General features: G+C 37.4%; 1 protein-coding gene and 1 long non-coding RNA gene across 6 annotated transcripts; both read left to right on the forward strand.

Annotated features, from left to right (window-relative positions):
* Positions 1-1,100: 1,100 nt before the first annotated feature.
* Positions 1,101-1,789, forward strand: LOC131235042 (dirigent protein 22-like). Its single transcript, XM_058232134.1, has one exon. The coding sequence runs from the start codon at positions 1,208-1,210 to the stop codon at positions 1,778-1,780; it is 573 nt and encodes a 190-aa protein (XP_058088117.1). The 5' UTR covers positions 1,101-1,207; the 3' UTR covers positions 1,781-1,789.
* A 15,359-nt stretch (positions 1,790-17,148) lies between these two features.
* Positions 17,149-23,222, forward strand: LOC131235066 (uncharacterized). Of its 5 annotated transcripts, XR_009165913.1 has the most exons (11): positions 17,149-17,504; positions 17,749-18,114; positions 18,200-18,412; positions 18,629-18,715; positions 20,659-21,309; positions 21,943-22,081; positions 22,177-22,248; positions 22,340-22,411; positions 22,505-22,576; positions 22,683-22,781; positions 22,995-23,222. It is a non-coding gene; the product is annotated as an uncharacterized LOC131235066 (long non-coding RNA). The 5 variants fall into 5 exon arrangements; XR_009165914.1 differs by lacking the exons at positions 21,943-22,081; positions 22,177-22,248; positions 22,340-22,411; ... (1 more) ...; positions 22,683-22,781; positions 22,995-23,222 and having other exon boundaries at positions 20,613-21,760; XR_009165915.1 differs by lacking the exons at positions 21,943-22,081; positions 22,177-22,248; positions 22,340-22,411; ... (1 more) ...; positions 22,683-22,781; positions 22,995-23,222 and having other exon boundaries at positions 20,637-21,760.
* Positions 23,223-23,641: the final 419 nt, after the last annotated feature.

The following is a 23,641-nucleotide window of genomic DNA, read 5'->3' on the forward strand; positions in this document are numbered from 1 at the left end:
AAAATGGAAGAAAATAGAAAATACTTTCTAATAATTTGAAATAAATTGATTGATAATTTTTTTTAAAAATGATTTTACAATCCTTTAAATAGTGATATCAAACTTAGGAAAAAGTTTTGTAATCAAACTCCAACTCAAACTCCCTAAAAATACGGGACTTACAACTATAAATAGTAAACTTACTGTTTATAAACAATCATGATTTCTACTAGACTACATGGTTTTTAGATAAAAATTGTGAGTGTCCAATTTAGCCTAACCATGTTATTTTTCTAATTTTTCTAAGCTCTTTTCATGTTGGGCACAACTCCTAAAGCTCAAAGGATCAAGAGTTATGATCAAACTAAATTTTACTATAAATAGTAGAAACAAAATTAAAAAGGACTTTCAATCATGGTCCGATGAAATCTCACAAATTCAGCGTGGGCAACCCAACGTAGTGGGTTGGTTGGCTAGCTAAATTAGCTTCTCCTACTCTAAAATCATATAAGATACGATGAAAAATCGATTCCGATTTGTGAGATACGATTGTTTTAGGGTTCCGACAGTCCTGATCAATTCTGCCTCTGATCAGGCCTTCTCTGGTCCATCTTGGCCATGAAAGTGTCCGTGACCTACTCTACGTCACTTTTGTTTTGAATTTGGACGGTTGCATAATTTTTAACTAGTAGAAAAACTTGAAACACTTCAAATCTCGAAGTTATTTTGGATATTCAATGCACATTATTATCAATGGTTTTAATCATTTAAAGTGACCTAAATCCAATGGATGATGCCCAGACATATCCTATTAGGTGCCTACTCGAAAGTATCAAATAAGTTCCCTGCTGGAGTAGCACTAGTCCTACCCATTTCTCGCCTTCGGCTCTTCTCTCCACATATGATTGCCGGTGCCATTCCCACTACTCACCACTAATGCTACCATCATCGCTATCGTTAACTTCGTTACCTTTATGTGTTTTTTATACCCTTTGTGTGGTTGTTGAAGAATATTCTATTGAAAACTAGGCCTTCCCAAGCACACAATCTAACCTTTTCTTATTATATTCATCACTTCCAAGCTTTACCTCTTCGTATTATATTGACCACTACTGATTTTTCATCCACATTTTTCCTCCATCCCTACAAAATCTTTAATATATATAAATAGATACAAGACCAAAAACTCTCCCAATTCTTCATCTCTGGTGTACTTCCTTCAATTGTCATGGCCAGATTTCTTTTCAACCTCCACCTATTCATTATCATCTTCCTTTTCTTCGTACTGGTTGTCTCTGCAAAGACCCACCGATCCCCACAAATGCCGCGGCCCGCTGTTGGGTTCGGAAAAGAGAAGATAAGCCATCTAAACTTCTACTTTCATGACATCCTGAGCGGTCCCAAACCAACAGCCGTGCCAGTAGCCGCTGCAGCATCCACAAAAAAATCACCCACATTCTTCGGCGCCGTGGTGATGACTGACGACCCATTGACAGAAACGCCTGACCCGAAGTCGAAGCTTTTTGGAAGAGCTCAGGGGTTCTATGCGTTCGCGTCGCAGGAGGATCTTAGCCTTTTAATGGCCATGACTTTCGCATTTGTTGACGGAGAGTACAACGGGAGCTCACTCGGTATACTTGGGAGGAACACGGTCTTATCGAAGGTGAGGGAAATGCCAGTAGTGGGAGGGAGTGGGCTTTTTCGCTTTGCTCGAGGATATGCCCAGGCCCACACACACGCCTTTAATGTTACGTCTGGTGATGCTGTTGTGGAGTATAACGTCCGTGTCATCCATTACTGATAGCTTTTTTTTCTTTTTTTTTTTTTCTTTTTGAACTTTATTTTTTATCTTTTCTTCTGGGTTTTTGTCTGTTGATTTTTCTTTTTTCGGAGGGAGAATTTTTTTTGATACTTTGGTGGAGTGTTATGGATGATACGTAAGTACCGAAACAATACCTGAAAATTACGCATGTGACATACCAGTAGTCAAATGAAACCGTCAAAATTTAGTATCCATTAATAGGATGGTGTAAATTTATTGGATGGTTAATCTTATCTTCCTATTATGACTTAAACTATTCGGTTTTATCTGAGTTCATATGTGCCACATGTATGATTTCCGAATTGTCTTCGCATCGATCATATGAAGCTGAGTATCATATAACTTCTCCTTTAAACATGGGCTAGGGATGTCTACATCGTCTTGTTTAGCTTAACGTTGTCTTTGGTGGATTTGAGTAATTTGTTCTTAATGGTATCGTTTGTTTGATGACTAGAGAAAATTTGAGGGTCCAGATTATATATTTCACTGCCAATTGGCATTCACATGCTGTGATTCATGCATCCACCATATTACATCATGCCCATCCAAACCATTCGACTTATGGGCCTCGTAGTTGATCGAGGATAGCCCGAAAATCAAATTGATTCCAGTGGCATACTCTGTCTAAGGCACCTGGGACTCTATGTGGTTTATGTAGTTTTTCTTTTCTTTTCTTTTCTTTGTCCCTTTTTAATTTAAGTTACTCCGTAGCTTATAAAATCCTAAACTCGCACCAATGTCTATGGAGACGAGTCAACTCATTGTGTAATAAATAAAGAAAAATGCTCCAATGGACTGTAATGTATTATAATTTATAGTGATCCTGGTTGAATCAGTTCACTTGAATAGTGCATTCGGTTGGTTCGAACTGTCCGTTAAGTTTAGAAGAATTTTCTGGGCTATCGTTACAAAAAATAATATTTATCAAATGATCCAATCCATCTTTTATTTGTACCCGGATTGGCTGCTGGCTAGTGACGCTGCCACCAGCCAGTGGCCAGTGGTCGGTGCTATGTGGACCCCACCATGATGTATTTGTTTTATCCACACCATCCATCTATTTTAAAAGATAATTTTAGGACTTGATTCCAAAAATGAGGTAGATCTAAATCTCAGGTGGACCACACCATGGGAAAACAGTTGTGATTGAATGTCCACCATTAAAAACCTCCGAGGCCCACAGTAATGGTTATTTGACATCTAACATGCGGATTAGGTTATACAGACTTGGATGAAGGGAAAAATATATATCAGCTTGATCCAAAACTTTTGTGCCCTCAAGAAGTTTTTAATGGTAGGAGTTCAATCAACACTGTGCGGTCCACTTGAGATTTGGATCAACCTCATTTTTGGGCTCAAATCATAAAATGATCCGAAAGAATTGGTGGACGGCATGGATGAAACACACACATCATGGTGGGGCCCACATAGCACCAACCAATAGCAATTGGCCAGTGGCAGGGCGAGTAGCCGATTAGTTTCGCTTTTATTTGGCCTTATTTCCACGTCCATTCATTTTCTAAAGCCATAGATGGAATGGTTACAACCACCTAAAATGTCATTAGTAGGAGGCATAGATAATCCATGTGGCCCTAATAACTAGATAAATCAAATTTTTTATTGGAACTATTTTTAAAAAACTATCTTGATCTTCGTATTAGATATCATTGATCAAATGGTTCATATTTGTTGGTAGGCCATGAAATGTGTGAGCCTAATGAATAGTCTAGATTAATAAATGTGATTACTCAGCCGTGTAAAAATATCAATTTTAGTCATCTTGGTCAAACTCAACTATCTTGATCAGAAAATATCAAAGTTGCTCACTCAGCCGAAAATGGTAAATTTGGCCATCTTAGTTAAATTCGGCTTCTTAGTTGAAAAACGGCAAATTCAACCATTTCGGTCGAATTCGGCCATCTTGATTGAGAAATGATAAATTGGACCATTTTGGTCGAATTCAACTATATATATCTTGGTCGAAAATTGGCTAATTTGGTCATACTGGTCGAATTCGATTGTCTTGATCAAAAAAATGGCAAGTTCTACTATGATAATGGAGACTGTTGGTCAATCAATTTGAATATGGCTTATTGTTAACCCAAGTAGTAATACGATCGAGAACTTGGCCTCCTACATCCTGAACCATTTGAATAAATTGATTACGGTTCAAACAGCGTGATTGGGGCATTAGAGGTGGTTAAGGGCCTACTCAGTTTTGTCTTTCATGATACGGTGGATTCCCAAGGAAGAGCTGCCCTCAAGTATATCCCGGTTCTCTTTTTTAGCGATAAAAATCCTGGCCTTCCGCTTTAGTTGCCTGAATGTTGATGCAAACCCCAGGTACAAGGCTGCGATATAGTTTTACTCGGTGAAACCGAGGTCGAACCCACATGGATTTATATTAGTGTGTTTTCTAAAATACTTTAAAACTAGAACAAGGACTAAAATTAATTTATGGAATTGGATTTTAAAAAGTATTATGACTGAAACTAAGATAGTTTAAAGAAAAAATCAGTAGAGGGAAGCAATAGAGTGCCAAGGATTCACTTTTAGTCATTCTTAATGTCTAATTCACTTGATTTAATTTAATAATTCAACTAGAATCGAAGTCATATATATCTTATCCTGCTACATAATAAAGCAATTAAATTATCATTTACAAACCAAAATAGATTTGAATTTCAATTGAATTGATTCTCACATAAAATTCTATCATGCCCTTAGTCAACAATAGATTAATAGATTTTACTAATCAGTCCCTTGTAAAATAGATAAGTAATCACTCTTATCTTTCCTAAGCATCCAGTGTGCCTAAAGTCGACAATGGATCAAATTGAACTAAAAATAAATCTTCATTTAGACCAGTATCAATGAATGTTCAACAATTAAACCAAATACTTAAATTAAAGTAAGTCAAGACATTAAAAACCTACAAGCTTCACTTCTTAGTCATAGCTAGTGTTCGAGTTGTCGGTATCGCTACAAGTTTCGCTGGGCAGAGATAAAGATATAATATCGTTATCGCCGATAATATCGCCGATAACCGGAAATGCAGGGAAAATAATGGAAACATGGAGAAAATGGTGGAATTTTTCAGTGGAACTTCAGGACATGCCTGAATACACATATTTACATATTGAGTAATAAAAATATTACAAAAAGAATGCATTAAATGATAAATTTCCATTTAATAGGGGCCAAAAGGATGTCCAAAGCTCAAGTGGACCACATGATGGATGGATTGGATCTCATCTTAATTTGCCATGCTGGTACATATAGTGCCATTTGAGCTCCTTAATGTACACAAATTACAGATGGAAGTGCATAAATCCAGTTGATCTTAACTGTTTGATTTTGCCCGTTGAATTTGTACTTTTGTCCAATTTTCAGATTTTATTTTATTTTTCTTTTAGCTTGTAATTGTATGGTGTCCCATGATTCGGTGATCCAAACTGTTTATATGATGGGCCTTAGCACCGATGCTTCATGCACCAAAACTCTCCCACATCAAAATTTATGTGAACCCCAAAGAGGTATCAATGGTAGGGCGTTCAATCCTCCACTGCTTTTTGCAGTGTGGTCCACTTGATTTTCGGATCTGTCTTATTTTTCAGATCAAGACTTAGGAAGAGCTCACCAAGTGGAAGGACGGTTTGGATATAACTCATACCTCATGATTGGACCACAGAACTTGGTGACGTCAACGCCCTGGTTTGTGTTACACCAGCCAATCCACTTCGGAAGCGGATTGCGTACCGAGTAACTTAGTACGCCAGGCATACTGAATAAACTCTGTGGGGCCCACCGTCATTCATGCACGGTATCAACGCCGTCCATCTGTTTTATCATATAAATTTATATCTTTAAAACATATATTACGAATATCCAAATCTCAAGTGGAACACACCATCCGAAACAGTGTGAATTGAATTCTACCGTTGAAAAGTTCTTCATGGCTACATAAGTTTTACATAAAGATGATATTTGTGTTTTCCTTTCATCCATATAATTTTGATGTTATTAACGGTTTGGATGAAAAATAAACATCATTGAGAGCCTCAAAAAGGTTTTAACAGTGGAAATCAATACTTCCACTGTTTCCTATGGCATGGTCCACTTGAGCTTTTGATATACTTCAATTTTGGCCTCATCCCCTAAAATGATATGTAAAAATGTATGGACGGTGTGGATAAACCATATGAATTCACAGTGGGCCCAACAAAGTTTACTTAGTACCATAAGAGGGTACTAAGTAACTCAATACGCAATCCGCTTTCATCCGAGTCCGGGATATCACCGTATCCCACGCGCGGAGGATCCGATGGCCACTGAAAGGCCACCGTGATGTATGAAATTTATCTGCACCGTTCATTCATTTCTTCATATTATTTTAAAACATTATGCAACAAATATATAATATCTAAATCTCAAATGGGCCACACGGTGGTAATTAAATTAAAACCATTGAAAAATTCTTAGGGGCCACAGAAATTTTAGAACAAGATTATATTTGTTTTTTTCTCTCCATCCAGGTGTATATTATCATATTAAAGGGTTATGTAAAAAAAAAAATACAGTGGGCCCTAGGAAGGTTTCAATGGTGGGCGTCCTTAGTATCATTGCTTCCTATGGTGTGGTCCACTTGAGCCTTTATTATGATTTATTTTTGGTCTAATATTCTAGAATGATATGAAAAGATGGACGGACGGTGTGGATAAGATTCATACATCACGGTGATCCCTCAGTGGCCCTTGGATCTTCCCCCTGCACCCAACTCCGAACGGACCGGGTGGTACCTGATCCGCGCGCCCATCCGCTGAAACTGGCGGATGGCTGGTGGTCGGTGCTCTGTGGGCCCCACCACGATTTATGTGTTTCATCCATACCGTCTATCTATTTTTATAGATCATTTTATGACATGAGAAAAAAAAATGAGGTATATACTAATATCAATTGGACCACATTATAGGAAACAATGTTGAATGAACTTAGACCATTAAAAACTTTTTGGCGGCCATAAAAGTTTTGGATCAAGCTGATCTTTGTTTTTTCCCTTCATCTAGGTCTGTATGGCCTAATTAACAGATTGGATGTCAAATAAACAGTACAGTGGGCCTTAGGAGGATTTAAATGGTGGATATCCAATCACTATTATTTTCTTATGGTGTGGTCCACTTGCGATTCGTATCCCTCTAGAATTTGGGATAAAGCCCTAAAATGATCCGTAAAAATGGAAGAACAGAATGGATAAAGTACATACATCATGGTGGGGCCTAGAAAGGTTTCAACGGTTGAAATCATTATACCCACCATTTCATATGGTATGATCCACTTAATCTTTGGATTTGCTTCAATTTTGGGCTCAACCCCTTAAAGTGGATGGAAAAACAGATGGACGGTGTAGATAGACCACATACATCCAAGGTGGGCCCAACTGAGTTTAGTCGGTACGATAAGAGCATACTCGGTAACCGATTTCCCACGAAAACCTTATAAAACGCCGGTGTGACTACGAAAGGGTTTTTCGCTGGAGGGAAAAACCAAAAAAAAAAAACCCTAAAGAGGGTTTTGCGGGGAGACGATGAGATGCGAAGGGTTTTGCGAGAGATTTCAAATCTCTAAATCTGTACCAACTCTGTCGATCGAGATTCGAGAAGATCCTCCTGTTCCGACTTCCGATTAACCAGGTACGTAAATCACTCTCATTTTTTTCTCCAATTTTTACGCATTCACACAATTTCAGCCCCGATATTCTGATTTTTCTTCCGATTTATTCACGCAGCCCCGATAATATCGCCCGTATTTCGATAATATCGCCCATATCAAAAAATCGCCGATATTTCGCCGATATTTCGCCGACAACTAGGAGAGAAACGAAAAAAGGGGTTTTCGGTGTCGCAGGGCTGGCGACACCGATAATATCGTCGATATTATCGACTTTTCGCCGACAATTTGAACACTGGTCATAGCTAAGAGATTTAACCAACCATAGACATGATTGAACTAAAATTAAATAAAAGCATAAAAATGGCTCCATAAAAGCTCTACAACTCTTTACTCTCTTTACTCTATCTTAATTCGTACTTAGAATAGCTTGAATCACCCCTTTAAATAGGAAAAACACACATTGACTTGTAATCGACTTCAATTTTATGCACTTATGTTATGCTTCAGTCGCACCGACAGCCACCTTTGGTCACACCGAACCCTCTTTAAGTTGCAGTCGAATTTATCCAATATAGGTCTAAAGTCTCTATTTTCCTTAGGTTGCACTAAACTTCCCTTCGTTCGGACCGAACATGGTTTTGGTTGCAACTAAGTGTCGAGCCAAATTAAGTATGAAAATCACAATTTCTTGTTGAACGGTTTTGTGCACATTTGATCAAAATAAACCAATCTCAAGTGGGACTAAACAATTTGTTATTTCTATTAATGCACTTTGTGATTTTGTTAAGTCTTTTTCTCTCTTTTATACTTGATTTTTTTAGATCTTTGGCGCTTGAATTCTAATGTTTGTTTTTTTCTCTTCATTCATGTTTGTGTGACCTTAGAAACAGATTGGATGGAGAAAAAAACATTATGGCGAGCATTATGAATGTTTTAATAATGTGAATCATATATTGTCCACACTGCTATATATTTGTGAAGTGGTCCACTTGAGATTTGGATATGACTTATTTTTGGGCACATGGCTTAAAATGATCTGTCCAAATGGATGAATGTGTGGATATAATAAATATATCATAATGGGGCCCACAAAACATTGATCTTCTTTCCACCATTATTATGGGGCTCGTGTACTACTGGATTCTTCCGCATGCGCCATGTACAAACACCATGCTTCTATATAAAAAAAAATAGGATGATTATGATTTGTCATTCTTTCTCCAATGCATAACATATGCATGGTCTCATCCAATATATGATATGCACTCAAGTAAGTTACTTTCGCCATGGTTACAGGACCCTTTCACTTTCCTTAACACTGGTCAATATAAAATCTCATATTAAAAAACCATGCTAACATGGAATCATTCCCCCTCTTATATGAATTATGAATCACTCAAGAGATACCTCTAATAGTGTTATTCAAGATGTATTGCAGAACCATCGATGTCCAAGGAAATAGAAAGACTGATATATCATTCCAACAACCCTAATTTGTAACATGTCCCCAATGTGACATAGGGATGAAAGTGATGAGGTCGATCACTGTCTTCCTCAAGGATAAGTACTCCGAATCCACGGAGATTCTATGGACTCCTCATATAGACTTCTCAAATCCACGAGGAAAAGGCAAGAAAAATAGAAATAAATTCTATAAATTTCATAATTTGATTGATGATTGAAATAAACGAGTTCACAACACTTTAAATAGGGATACTAAGCAATGGGAGATATTTCAAAATCAAACTACAATTAAAACTCATAAAATTCGCAACTTACTATAAACTTACTATTTATAAACGGTCGTGATTTCCACTAGTGCACAAGGTTTTCGGCCAAAAATAGTGTCCTATTTGGCTTCACCATGTTGTTCTCCTAATTATTCTAAGCACTTTTCATGTTGAGCGCAACTCCTAGAGCCTAACGGATGAAGAGTTATAATCAAACTAAAACTTACTATTTATAGTAAAAACGGAATTAAAATAGAGAAACGATCGTCGATCTGATGGTATTTTATAAGTCCATCTTGCGTAACCCTGCGTAACGGTTGAGTGGCTAAAGTAGCTCGTCCTACCCCAAAATCATTTATTTTACGTCAGATAACTCATTCTGTATTGTAAGATATGCCCGATTTAAGGTATGATGGTCTAAATCACTTCTGTCGTTGACCAAGCCTTTTCTGATCCATCTTGGGCATGAAACTGTCCGCGACCCACTCTACATCAATCCCCTCCACTTTAAAAGAACTCGCCCTGCTTTGGTTCATGATACTCATTCAGGTCCGTGATATTGAAAGTTTATGAGATTGTCATGTCATCTGAAAGATCAATAATGTAAGCGGTCATTGATCTTTTGGATGATTGATACCGGTCCAATCTTCTTATTCTTCATTTTACTGTACGTCTTAGTCAGAAATCTCTCTTTGCGCAGATGGACCATAATGTGGTTGCCTACCTTATCACCAATATTTGTCTGCTTGCTCCTTGTACTTCTCTTTCGAGGCATGTAGCCTGGTCTGCACCTCCGCATGAATTCTCATGATCCTATCTACCATATTTTCTCACTACCAGAAAAATGGGCAAAGGCTACGGATAAAAGCCGTAGCCATAGACCTATGACTACGGATTTAGTCCATAGCACAACCGTAGTCGTAGGTGCCATAACAATAAGTCTTGAACCTATGGCTATGGATTTAATCCGTAGCTATAGATTACAATAGCTACAAATATAATCCGTAGCAATTATATCTGTAGCGAAAAGGACAAATAGCTACGGATATTATTTGACTGAGCGGTTGGTTATGATGGACAAGTGAGAATATTTGGGTATATGATGATCCTATCTTAAAATCAACAGTCATATTGCTCAACGGTCAGATTCGTGTTGGAGAATAGATGTAAGGTTGGGATAACTAGATTGGTATCGTACACATATATAATAAGTTAAATTTTATGATAACACTCGAGAACTTTCAATACTCATTTGCAGCCGAACATACCTTCGCTCGCATCGAACCTTCTTTCAATTGCAGTAGAATTTCTCCAATCTAGGTTTGAAGTCTTTGTTTCCCTTAGGTCGCACCGAACTTCCATTCGGTCAGACCGAACATGTCTTCGGTCACACTTAAGTGTCAAACCAAATTAAATTAAAAAATCACAATTTCTTGCTGGATTGTTGTATGCACATTCGGTTGAATCGAACTAACCTCATGTGGGACGAAACAATATGTTATTTTTGTTAATGTACTTTATGATTATTATTTTTTAGTCTTTTCTCTCTTTTGCATTTGGTTTTCTTGGATCTTGGGCACTTGACTTTTTCATTAATAACTTCTAAATCTTCACTTCATCATTCTTTGAGCATTAAATCTTTTCTTTTCATCTTAGCTCTCCAAATCACCTCACATTACAAAATATATGTAATTAGATCAATTAAGCACATCTATACATATAAAACCAATGTACAATAAAGGAGAAATATACAAAATTTCACACTCAACACATCCCCCAATCATAATTTTTGTAGTCCCAAGCTGTAACATTCCGAACTTTTCAATACCCGAGTATTGAAAGTTCTTGAGTGTCACCATGAAGTTTAACTTAGTATGTACATGTGTACGATGCCAATTTAACTATCCTAACCTTACATCTATTCTCCAACATGAATCTGACCACTGAGAATAATCTTCATCCATAAATCAAGTCATCTAATCGTTGATTTTAAGATAGGACCATCATATATCTAAATATTCTAACTTGTCTATCATAACCAACCATTCAATCAACTATTCACCGCTGGATAAAGATATCCGACCGTCCACTATGAGTTTGGAATACCCGATCATGGTAAACTAAACCTGATCTCTACATCCGCTCGTGCACGTATCGAATTGAGATTTTGATCTGTTCTTCTTATTCACCACCTATGAATATGTTTGACCCACCATCAAAACTACAATCCAAAAAACTTACACATGTGAACAAGTCACTTTAATCTAACAGTATACATGTTCTACCTCTTAATCACTCCAAAAACCTACTTGTATTCATCCGTTTACAAAACCGACCGTATAACCACTTACATATATGATTAGAGTACTAACTATTAAGTTTTTTTATTTTTAACATATCATCTAACTATCCATCATATTTGGATCTATCAAACGGGCTGCCTAAATATCACAATGAGCAACTCAACTCGAAGATCATAAGGTCTATGACACAACTATCGGCTGACTTCTCTAGTAGATATATGAAAGCATTGATTTAGACCTCAGGGCGGTATAGTCCGTTAAAAGGCATCTTGGTTATCTGTAAGCGATCAAGGCCCAAAATGAAGCGATGGAAAGAGAATGAAAATTAAAGAATGACTGTCAAATTTCAATGCATTTGGATGATGTAGTCTGACGTTACAGAATGTGGAAGTTGGAGAAATAAAAGATGACAAAATCATAAATACTTAATATCATTAACGTATACTCTTGAATTCTATATCACATAGTTTTCATGATCCGTTTCATATGAAATTTTATACCAAGCCTATTTATTATAAATTAACCATATACGTCGAATTTCAGCCTTTAGATCATTGTAAAAGTGACCCAATTGACAAATCAACCCCTTAACTGTTGATTTTAGTGTCCGTTGAGTAAAGAAAGCTCATGGGTAGTGGTAGTACGATATTTTTCTTCATATGAATAACTTGGATTTCTCATCATATAGGCCAAGTGTGAAAAATGATAACCCCACCTTGGTAGGATTTTCTTTAATTGCACAGTTATCCATTTTAGGCTTATCAACTCTTTCTAAATTTGGAATTTTCGATTGATCCACTTTACACTGTTAATCGCAACTCAAATTTAGACCACACTTTGGCCTCATATGAATATGATATTATATAAAATTTAGACCATGATTTATGATCTTACACCGTTGAATGATGACTAACTTGACTTTAATTCCTTCCTTTTTGTGCAAAAGGTGAAATTTCATATTTACGCATTTTCTACCATTGATCAACCACCAACTTTTGTACAACCATTTACCTATCATGACTACACATTTTTCCTAAAATTGGATCCTGATCATTAAGTGTGGACCGTTAATTGAGATTAAGTTTGTTTTAGCACCTGTTAAAAGAATTTTCTAGATAGGTCAACTTAAATTTCGAATCACCAAGAAAATCATATACCCCGGCTCTATTCAACGACCCTGACACATTGGACGAATTAGATTTAAAGAAAGATCACTAGAAAAGGTTAAATTGGAGAAACCTAATCTAAGTTGGATGTGAAACACACCACCTCTCATACGCCCACTCCTTTATAATAGGAGTGTGTCCCCTTCTCCTGTTATATGCCTATAATCATACATCAAAGAAAGAGAAAGGAAAAGGAAAAGGGAAAGAGAAAGAGATAGCCTAGTCGCCCATCATCCTCCTCCACACATGTGGTGTCTTCCTCTTGTTTCGCACCATGGATTTGGAGGGGTGGGGGGTTTGATGAGATTTCAAATCCCCTATCATGTTGGGCACCATAAAGTAATAAAGTAATTGGGGGTTTCAAATCCAAGGTTTTGAATCCCCTCAAAGAGAAGGATTGAAAAACAAGGTGAAAGCTTGGATTACATCTATTATCCTTCCAAGAGTTGCATGTGTAACATGTGTGTCACTGTGCTACTAATTTACTGGGCACATGGCCAATTGATAATATTCCTAAACAATCATATTATCAATTGCATCACTATAATTACTTTAATACGATGTTGTGCGTCGTCCAAACACTACAAAAGATAACTACCAGGGCGTTTTTCGCACAGGCGGCCACAACAAACCGCCACTGTCGATGAAATAAGGGGCGTTTTCATGTGGCCGCCTGTGTACAAAACGGGCCACCGCTCCCTTATTTTTTTTTTTTTTAAACCAAATAAAAGCCTTATCCCGCGCGGCGCCCTATCCCCAAATATCCAAAACGCGCCTATCCCAAATCCTTTGCGGCTCTTCTTCTCCCACCTCTTTTCTACCAAAACCTATCTCCCCTCTTCTCTCCTCCCTGCAATATCCTCTCTCTCTCTCTCTCTCTCTCTCTCTCTCTCTCTCCAACTTCTCTCGATCTCCATTTTCCACTCAGGCCTCTCTTGATCTGGCTTCCATTTCCGTTGCTGGTTGAAGACGTTGATCTCTCGGCCGTTTCTGTCCTTCTCGCCGGAACACGCCACAGTCCGAGAATGCCCGCAAGAGGAAGTACGCTTATCTCTCGGCCGTGCCCTCCTTGTCGTAACACGCCTCTCTCTCTCTCTCTCTCTCTCTCTCTCTCTCTCTCTCTCTCTGTATCGCCTAATCCACGGAAGCCATAGCCCAAGAAGCCATAGCTGCTGCTGTCTCAACCATTGGAGCTGTCAACAGAGTACCGGTACGTTGCTCTGTTTTTTTTTTTTTTTTTTTCCCACCATTTGATCCGCATCTATGCTTTGGAATATATGGATAGGATTTCTTCTTCTTCTTCTTCTTCTTCTTCTTTTATTTATTTATTTATTTGATGGGTCCTTTGAATTTTCTGTCTTGAGAAATGGGTTCTTGGCATTTTGATTTTTGGGTCTATTTTTTGCTTAATTTTTTAAGAAGATCCAGTTCATTCCTTTCATTTTACTGCATATATGGCATGTGTTTGATGAAATGAACTGTTGGTTTATCGTGGACAAACGTGAATGGATCATAGGCTGAAAATTACACTGACCACACAATTCTAACCGTGTGAAAAAGTAGTGTATTAAATCACTAAACTGTAGTTAGTGGCTAGGATTATCTGATCAGGATGATGATTGGTAAATAGTCGATTGGCGGACCTTAAGATGAATGAATGGCTCAGATTATCAATACATGTGCCAAATATATGCAGGTGGATTGGGTCTTTTCTCTTCATTGAATATGCTATCTATTACTACTGTGACACAAGCACCGCTGCGATGATAGAAAACCAGAAAACGAGAATGATGATTAGATTAAACGCAAATTCAATCATAGAAAACTGTGAAACAGTTTATACATCAATTATGCCACTGAGATCTACAAAAGCACATGCATATGAACTAATAATTACAGGACAGGCACTAAACCACACCATTCTCTAAAGAGAACTATTTATAGAATTGTATGGAGGGGCACTAAACCACACCATACTTCATAGTGAGTTGCCTTTAAAATCCACATAAATAAGAACTAAATTGAGAAACATACATGCATGGTCAGAGCATTGTATAAGTTGATCCAGAAAGCCAGCTTCTCATCCTTGCTCAAGTTGATTGTATTGACTTTTTCCAATTGCACAACCAGCAATCTGTACCCAAAACAGAATAACATGTTAGTGTCAATAGACTCTTCCCCCATCCAAAGACTCATATGCATTTACATTTGAAGCATTTCACACACAAAAAACATGGGACACCCCAAAAGAACAAGCTGATCCAACCATCGTACGGGCCACCAAGTGAATTTGAAGGTTTTGCAATGGTTCTTCATTATTTTCTAAGCTGCAGCCATATTTGCAAAGAGCATTCATAGTGGCAGGATCAAATGCAAAGGTCACAACTCATACGAGATATCACAGCAAAAAAACAAATCTCTAAAATTTGGTCCCCTTCAAAAAAAAAGTCAAATCCTGGGTTGTGAGGCAAGAACTATGCTTCCAATTCATCCTTATAAAATTAAACAGTTAATGAGATTAATATAATTTAATGAATTCTTGAAATTAAACTGAAATTGGAAAATTTTGCTAGAGAGAAAATCCTCTGTAACCATAGTTTTCTTAAAGAAAACCAGTTAAACCAGCTTGCTGAAATATAAGTCTCAAACATTCACCAGAAATAACAACTGATTCCCTGGTCACAGTTTTCTAAAATTAAGAGGATAAGACAGCTCTTTATGAAGCACACGATGAAAACCAGCTTGCTCATATGCTATAAACTCAGATGAGAAGTACCTCCAAGATCTTGTGAATTAGGGAGAAAATATCTCGGGGGAGTAGACCAAAAGGAACAAGACTCATTGGGTGCTCATCTAGCATTTCATAAGATGAATCTCACCAAATGAATTGCTTTCAAGGTTTGGTTGCTGAGGAGATGGTCCGGCATTCAAGCTTTGGAGGCCAGCACCCAGTCCAAAACCAAATGGTGAATTGACTGCTTGGAAACCACCAATGCTCTCATACAGCCTTCTCATGCCAGCAATTTCCCCTACACAATTGGACTTATCAGCTAAGCATGCCAGTGGAGAGCACTTCCAGGAAAAACACTTCTGCTACCCTTAAGCTTGTTCCTGAAGCTGCTACAGCGGCCGCTATAACTGCAGGAACATTTGCTGTTCGAATGCCTGTCCCACTATCATTTTTCCCAATAGAAAGGCGTATCTCAGATAAAACAGAAACAACCTCTGTTTTATTCTGTGCTGTCTGCCACCTGTTTAGCTTACAAAAGTTATCCTGAATAAAAATAAAGAAATGAAACAATTGGAAACATGGAAGTGCTTAGTCCAAAAAAGCACACTATATTAAATCAATGGTAGGAAATATACACCAAATAAACCTTAAAGCCTATACACTAAGAATTATAAAGCGAGTTAGACATATTTCCTTTGCACCATAACTGGTCCTAAACCTTAGTTCAACTCAACAATTAACTAATTCTCACTAATGTCAACTCGACAAGCAACACATAAATTCTAACTACATACTGTCCAACTGAAGGGGAAAATATTTCAAAATATAAATCCCACGTCTAAAACACAAGCAACATTTGTCCGCACAATAAGTAATGACACAGAGATTCAGGTCCAATATAATAGCATTGTTCATGGTAGTGGCAACCAAATTCTTACACACTTTAGAACAGATCTATTTAGAAACATGGAGTTACCTCTTTTAGTTAATAAAAATGAACCTTTCGTATAGAATGAACTCCAACTAATGAAGCAATAAATTTCCCCACAAAATCAGCAAAAAAAAGAAAAAAAAGAAAAGGAAAAGAGATTAAAATATGGAATTGAGAACACCATCCAAAGTGTTGATACATGATGGGAGCCATCATGGATGTACCACAGCTCCCAGATTGGAAGATCCAGTCCAATTGATGGCCAGCAAATGGACAGTTAAGAAAGAAAATATAGCAATGGTCCACATTCAACCCAGAAGGCCAAAAAAGACTCAATGGCTAGAATCTTCCATTCTGGGGCATTTTTGGTTCGTGGCCACCATTCATATCTACAGTTTCAATCATTGAATCATGGTCCCAACTTTTACAAAGTGAAAACCCCAACGCATCATAGAAACTATCTGTCTGAGCATTATATGATACCTTCTAACAAGGACACTGTACTTTACTAAAGAATTATGTGCTAGTGTAGTCGACGTGGACACTACTGTAGACAAAAAACTAATATTACTTTTTCTAGAAAATGAAGTTCACTTTAGCTGTAAAATAATCCTTCTGCCTACAATAGAAGATATAATGTTGGTGATGATATACGCAAATGGGACATAACTCAATGGCCATATTGAACTGCCTGTTGTTCTCATATGCGGTGACTTGCCTGATGAGTGGATTTTTAACTCAAAGGCCAAATGCACGGCTGTGGTGCTAAACAGTCCCATATATTTTAATAGTGGCCAAAGGGACTGTTGCATTAACAAATTTCCACAAGAAAACAGAGATTTTCAACTAGAATAGAAGACGACAATACATCCTAACCTATTAAAGAAGTTCATCATGCCACACATGAAAATTTTGGTGCTTGATATAGGGAAAGGATATAATCAGTCCATTTATTTGCAAAATGATCTGTTATGGGCACAATCACTAAGCAGCTGGTAGATAGTTATATTTGTTGCTTTTTCCAATTGTCTTTATTTGATGGAAGTGGCGTTCATGTATGTAGGGTAGTTGTGCTACACCAAAAATCAGGCCTTTCAAACTCTCAAGTGGGCTCCACCTGTTAGATGGGCTACAAGTTGTCACTGCTCCTCATCAAACGACTTCCGCCAAAGGTTGCTACTCTCATTTGTTAGCAGTTACAGAGGCATAAACTGTGTGCATAGATTTTTTATGTGGGTTAGGGATGGATTGGTTTGTTGCATGGAAGGGAAAAAAAGTTTGGATTTGAGATGGGTTTTCAGAAAAGAAAAAAGTTCTACACATTGTTACTTGCTTCATGATTATCATTTCATTGTGGTTATACTATAGTTGAATCATGAACTGTTGTTCAATTTAATAATCTTTCTATGCATCCAGGTTGGATATGATATGCTAAAAAAACACTTGGCTCATATACCACCTTTATTTCTTCTGTGAAGATTCCACAACAAGGAATCGGGGCAACCATCAAGCATCACATTTCCAAAAAAATGGGTCTAATATAAGTTCTAATAGTCCAAATACCCACCCTTGTGACTTTGGTGCTGCTTATTATAAGAATATTATATGACATGGTTTTGGCTCATGTGAAATCATGCTTCTATCACGGTGACCATTGTTAGTTTTTTTTTTTTTTTTTTTCCTCGTGAAATTGAAAGTACTTTTGGACAGGGATCTTGCAGAATCAGGATTAAGCTCTAATCTCAATTTTGACAACCCATGCCCTCCATGTCAGATTTGAAGGTGCTAGCAGCTCTTTTCTCCTTTAAATGACAATTTTCAATCATTTAGTTTCTGTTCTTTATTGAAATGCCAATGTTTGTTGTAGGAGAAACAAGAAGTTGTCATCAAAAAGGATGTTCGAAATAAATGCAAATGTGTCACAATTGTGAAAGGCCTTGAACTCTTTGGTGAGCAATGTCCATCGAAAAGATCACCCCATTAAGCCATACTTCACCTCTGTTATGTATTGGAGCATTGGTGTGAAGATCATTTTAACAGCCTGACATTGGGAGACCCTGATTTTGCCCATATTGAAATGGTTAGTATTGAAATAACTGCTATGCTTTTCCCCTTTTCCACATTACTTCACGTCTTGACCTTTTATATGCTTTAAGTGTGAGGGAAATTATAGGGATCAAATTTTTGACTGATCGAAGTACGGGGGAAATTTTTCATGACTTACAATGTTAAATTATATTGATTGATTTTTTCAAGTTCATGATCTGACTCACCAACTTACATGCAATTTTTCCAGCTGCCACCCCACATTGAATTACTAGTTGCAGCAGTCACACAAATCAATGAACCTGACAGCATATATGGGATCATCCAATCACACAAGGTGAATTGTTTTATCATAGTTGCATGAATTTTGTTTTGGTTTTGTACTGCCACCCCACATTATTATTATTATTATTTTTCCTTTTTTAACATTAGTTGTTTGAGAACCTTGCAAGAGGGAGCTAGCAATGAATTTCATATGAAGCTTATAGACGCAAAGCAGGTGATAGTAATGGGTTCGTTTATCTTTTTTTGTCTCAAGGTTTTCTTGGCAGACGATATGTTACAATATTTGGGTCATAGGGTCGACCCAGATCATCTTTGTTGTCATCTTTCTCTTTTACATGGGATATTGGAACTCACCATGGTAGAGGCTCACATTGACACCACTCACATGTCAGCAAGGTTCCACCCAACGTTCAACCCCTGCCAACTATTACATACACACCCCAACGTGCAAACAAGTAAAGCATGGTTCGTCAGGTTTGACTTAGATCCAATCTGATTATTAATCGGACCCCAAGATCTGGATCCAGTCCGACTTGTTAATGACTTGTTGATGCTCTGGAGTTGGAACAGTGCATCAATCTGACTTGTTGATGCTCTGGAGGGTGTTAAACAGGTCAGATTTAGGCGAATTAGAACAAACCTCAGTACAACCCATTAGCAATCAGATCCAATGACCCGGACCCAAATCCAAAATGGATCCTAAATGGGTCTAGACTTTGGCATTTAAAAAAAGCGAGAGAGAGAAGAAGAAGAAGAAGAAGAAGAAGAAGAAGAAGGTGCTCACACGCTCGTTTACACACCACGTGGCAGCATGACACATAAGTGCAAGATTCAATTCATCCATCAGGTAGGTTTGTGCATGTTTTCGATCTGGTCCATTCAGTACCTAGACCCCATGTTGGAAACAAGCACCAGTTTTTTAGAGCCGTGCATTATTATTATTATTATTATTTTTGTTAATTGTCACCCATCTGAGCAGTGGATCAACCTGATTCTTGGGCTGGGCCACATTATCACTATAGAAGTGACGTTTGTTTTGTTTCTTACCTTTGTTTCTTTCTCAGGTTTTCTTAGAGAAACTCAATTCCATTTACCCTTTTATGTATTTTTAATGTTAGAGGATGAGTTTGTAGGTCTGAATCTTTCAAATCCACTTGGGTTTTAATCCAAAACACCAGTTTCTTCACTGGAATCAATATTAAATCTCAATGAAATTAAGTTTTGGATGTAAAACCAATAGCTCCTTTTCAAGTCCTTAAATTTATTTTTTTAAAATTTGGAAACCAATGCTACAAGTTTTACGTACCTTTTTTTAAAAAATTTTTTAATTTATTTTTTACGGAAATCCTTAAATCAAAAAAGGAAGGAAATCCTTTTCCGTTTCAAATGTTTTTTTAGCAACGTGAATTTCTACAGAAATGCATTTCTTTTTTCCATTCCCATTGTTTGTTTTGCCTTCTTGAATGGATAAATCTACCTGAACCAAGACAAAGTGCAATAATGACAACTTTAAACATCGCATCAGAGGTCATAGTATTTTCCCACCAATTGAGAAATACTATGGTTTTTATTGGGGAAATGGTTTTTACACACTTTTGAGTTTTGAGTAATATTGTGGAAAAGGACACTGATTCAACAGTTCTCTGCTTCTGCAAAAGGGTCAAATGTCCCATAAGTGGAAATCAATTGATTTTCCACAAAATTCCAGGGTTTTCTCTCTAAACAAACATGCCCTTTTCTTAGAGGTAATGAGGATTTTATTAAGAGACCCACGAACTGGAAAAGAAACATGCCCGTAGTGTTGGTATCTTGAGAAAGATGAAAATGGTTAAGGTCATGGTAGCTTCAGTAACTTCTTTACTTTCATATTTCTATCTTATATGAGCCTTTTAATTTATCTTTACATTGTATCTTTGCTTCATATCATAGTGCTTACAATTTTTCTATAGGTTGTAGGAGCATATTTCGAGAAGATTGGGTCAAAATGTTTTGCAGTTTATTCAATTGCTGTGAGAGATGCAGAGAATAAGACCTGGTTTGTGAAAAGAACTCTTTGGTGAGCAATCAGCAATGTCCATTGAAAAGATCACCCCATTAAGGCAGATGTGCCTGTTGAAATGAAGCCAAATTCTGTTTAAGACAGATTTGTCTTCAAGTATGAATTCTAGCTCAGTATGCAAGGTTGAACAGATTGAAGGGAATACAGGTTCTCGAGGAGTAGACATGGATGGTGCAAACATATCAATATCTGGAGGTGTGGATTCATCTATTCAAAGAAAATGCAGTTCTGTATGCCTAGACACCACTGTCTTGAAGATGCATCCTTCAGGAAACAATGATTCATCTGTTGAATTGAAGTCTACTTTATTGTCCAGTGATGTGCTTCACAAAAGATTCAGCAACCCATTGATTACTTTCAGTCGAAGAACCGAAAAGAAAGAGCAAGTGGATGAGGCAGATATTCCAAAGAAGTCAGTTGAGGGGATGAAATTTTCACTGGTCAAATGGAACAACTGCACATTAGGTGTAAGTGGCTCACCGAAAGGATCCCCTCAAAGATGTAACTCAGTAGATCAGTCGACTGCTACTATTATATTTAGAGAGGATCCAAACATGAGCCCTTTGCTTTTTTAGAGACAAGATGAGGTATATCTTTTTACCTTTATAAATAGGCTTTTTGGTAGGGCTGTCATCATTTTGGGTTGGGTGACACAACTGGCAACGGGATGCCCGGGATTCATTTCCTCTCTCCAGAAACGTGGCCCACCTTTCTGGTTGTGTTTGATTGGTTAGGTCGTACTGCATTTTCAAGTTGTAATTCAGTAACTAGTCTCTTAAGCCAACGGTTTCTCTATGTTTGGATATAGCAATCTTCCTTGATTATGGTTTCTCAAAGGCATCAGTCCTGTGGCGATATTGAAGAATGCAGCTCAAGTGACAAGATATTCCAACAAAAACTAGTAGCAATCTTCTAAGATACAACAAGACATGTAAAAGCCTAAGAAGTAACTGCAACCTTGTTATTTCTAAGATACAGGCTCATTTGGTTGTGTCATTTTCTCAAAATGCGTTAAGCGGCTAAGCTTCTTTTCCTGTATTCTCTGATGCTTGGTTTTTTCCAAGAGCTTGCAATCTCAGGAAACAAAGGGCTGAGATGTTATGCATCAAATCCTTGCTATTTTTAGCAAAATCCTTGCTATTTTTAGCAATGCCCTCAGCAAAAAATGATTTGGAGTTTCAGTCCTCAGTTTTAAGTGAAATGAGAGTTTTGTTTCGCAGGGAAAACACTCGTGTCCATCAAGGCGTCGTTTAGCAATGTTGCTAACGTGCTCCTCGACTGGAATGCTGATGGCAACGAAGATCATTTCTCCTCGCGTGGTTTTGCTTGCAACAATCTCTCTTTCGCCGTCGTTTCTCTGTAACTCACATACCTTCTGTTCTTTTTCTTCTGTCTTCTTTCTTCTTATCTAATTTCAACTTCTAATTCGTTACAATCATGAATCTTCTGTGAAGGAATTTCTTGAATTTGAATCTCGGCGGGGAGATTTCGCCAGCCATTGGGGATTTACAGAGCTTATAGGCACTGTATGTTTTACTTTATTGCATCAGGATAAATGTGCATTTGGATGAAATCATTTTAAGCTCAAATGCTTATGTTGGTTGCATTGATGTGCAGAGATTTGAAGGGGAATCAGCTGACCAGGTCAATCCTTGATGAGATCAGCAATTGCGTCTTGCTGAAATCTCTGTAATCTCTCTCATTTACTTGCATTCTGAAGTTATGGGATTGAGAATGTAATGGAGGATTTAACTAAAATCTGTTTTGGTTTGTTTTCTATAGGGATTTATCTGGCAACTTGTTATATGGAGATATTCCGTTCTCGACATGTAGGCTCAAACAGCTTGAGGAATTGTTAATATCATGTCTTCTTTTATTTGGTAGATTGGTCATTTTCACGAATCTTGCTTGCCCCTTTGTAAGGGATAGATTGGTCATTTATGGTGATGTTACTATGTAGGACATTGAAGAACAATCAGTTAACAAGGCCTATCCCTTCAACCCTTTCACAGATGCCAAATCTCAGAACTCTGTAAGGTTGTTGTCACTTATATTTGAGGTGTTTGTTCTATTTTGTGGTTTATGCTTTCTAATATCTACTTGAAAACATTGAATTGTTTTTTCCTTCTCATTTGGGTTTTCTCAGTTACACATTTGCATTGGGGGTTTGTCTGATAGAACATACCTGAACTACAATTGTTTGTTTCCAATGGTGTGGATTTGTGTGTACAAAGTGATTTTAATGGGTCCCTTGCTGTTTAATTTTTTTTAGGGATCTTGCTCAGAATCAGCTCACTGGTGACATTTCGAGGTTGATTTACTGGAATGAAGTATTGCAGTATCTGTGAGTACTTCCTCCACTCTGTGTACTCCATGTAAATCATAATTTATAAGTCTATCTCAAATTAGTTCTAGTTCATCTAGTAATTTGGTATGTTTTAGAGTCGCCCATTATTGTGACCACACTATGGGTTGTGTTATGTAATGTGATGGCCACTTTGATTCTATTATGACTTCCTGCATTGACTATTATGACCACACTATTATGCTTTATTGACTGTTATGACTTCTAGGGATATTTCTTGCAATCAAATCATTGGGGAGATTCCTTATAACATTGGCTTCATGGCAACCTTTTGCAGTGCTTTTTCCAATTTTTACTGGCGCTTTTTACAGCTTTTACCGGCATTTTTTCAAATTCTGAGAGCTTTTACCGGCGTTTGTTTTAAGTTTAACCTATGTTTCTCATTAGTTTTACTGGCTTTTAATGCTTTCGCGGCGCTTCATGCAACTTTTAACGGCGCTCATAGAGTTTTTATCAGCGTTTTTACAGTTTTTAGCGGCAGTCACAAGAAGCGCTAGTAAAGGATAATAAGTGCCGGTAAAGTTTCTATTTTAGCGACGCCCATAAAAAATGCT

Source organism: Magnolia sinica, chromosome 19 (genome assembly GCF_029962835.1).
Source record: "Magnolia sinica isolate HGM2019 chromosome 19, MsV1, whole genome shotgun sequence".
Classification (NCBI taxonomy): domain Eukaryota; kingdom Viridiplantae; phylum Streptophyta; class Magnoliopsida; order Magnoliales; family Magnoliaceae; genus Magnolia; species Magnolia sinica.

Coding starts and splice junctions, on each gene's coding strand:
- LOC131235042 (XM_058232134.1), top strand. CDS start 1,208: ATGGCCAGATTTCTTTTCAACCTCCACCTATTCATTATCATCTTCCTT.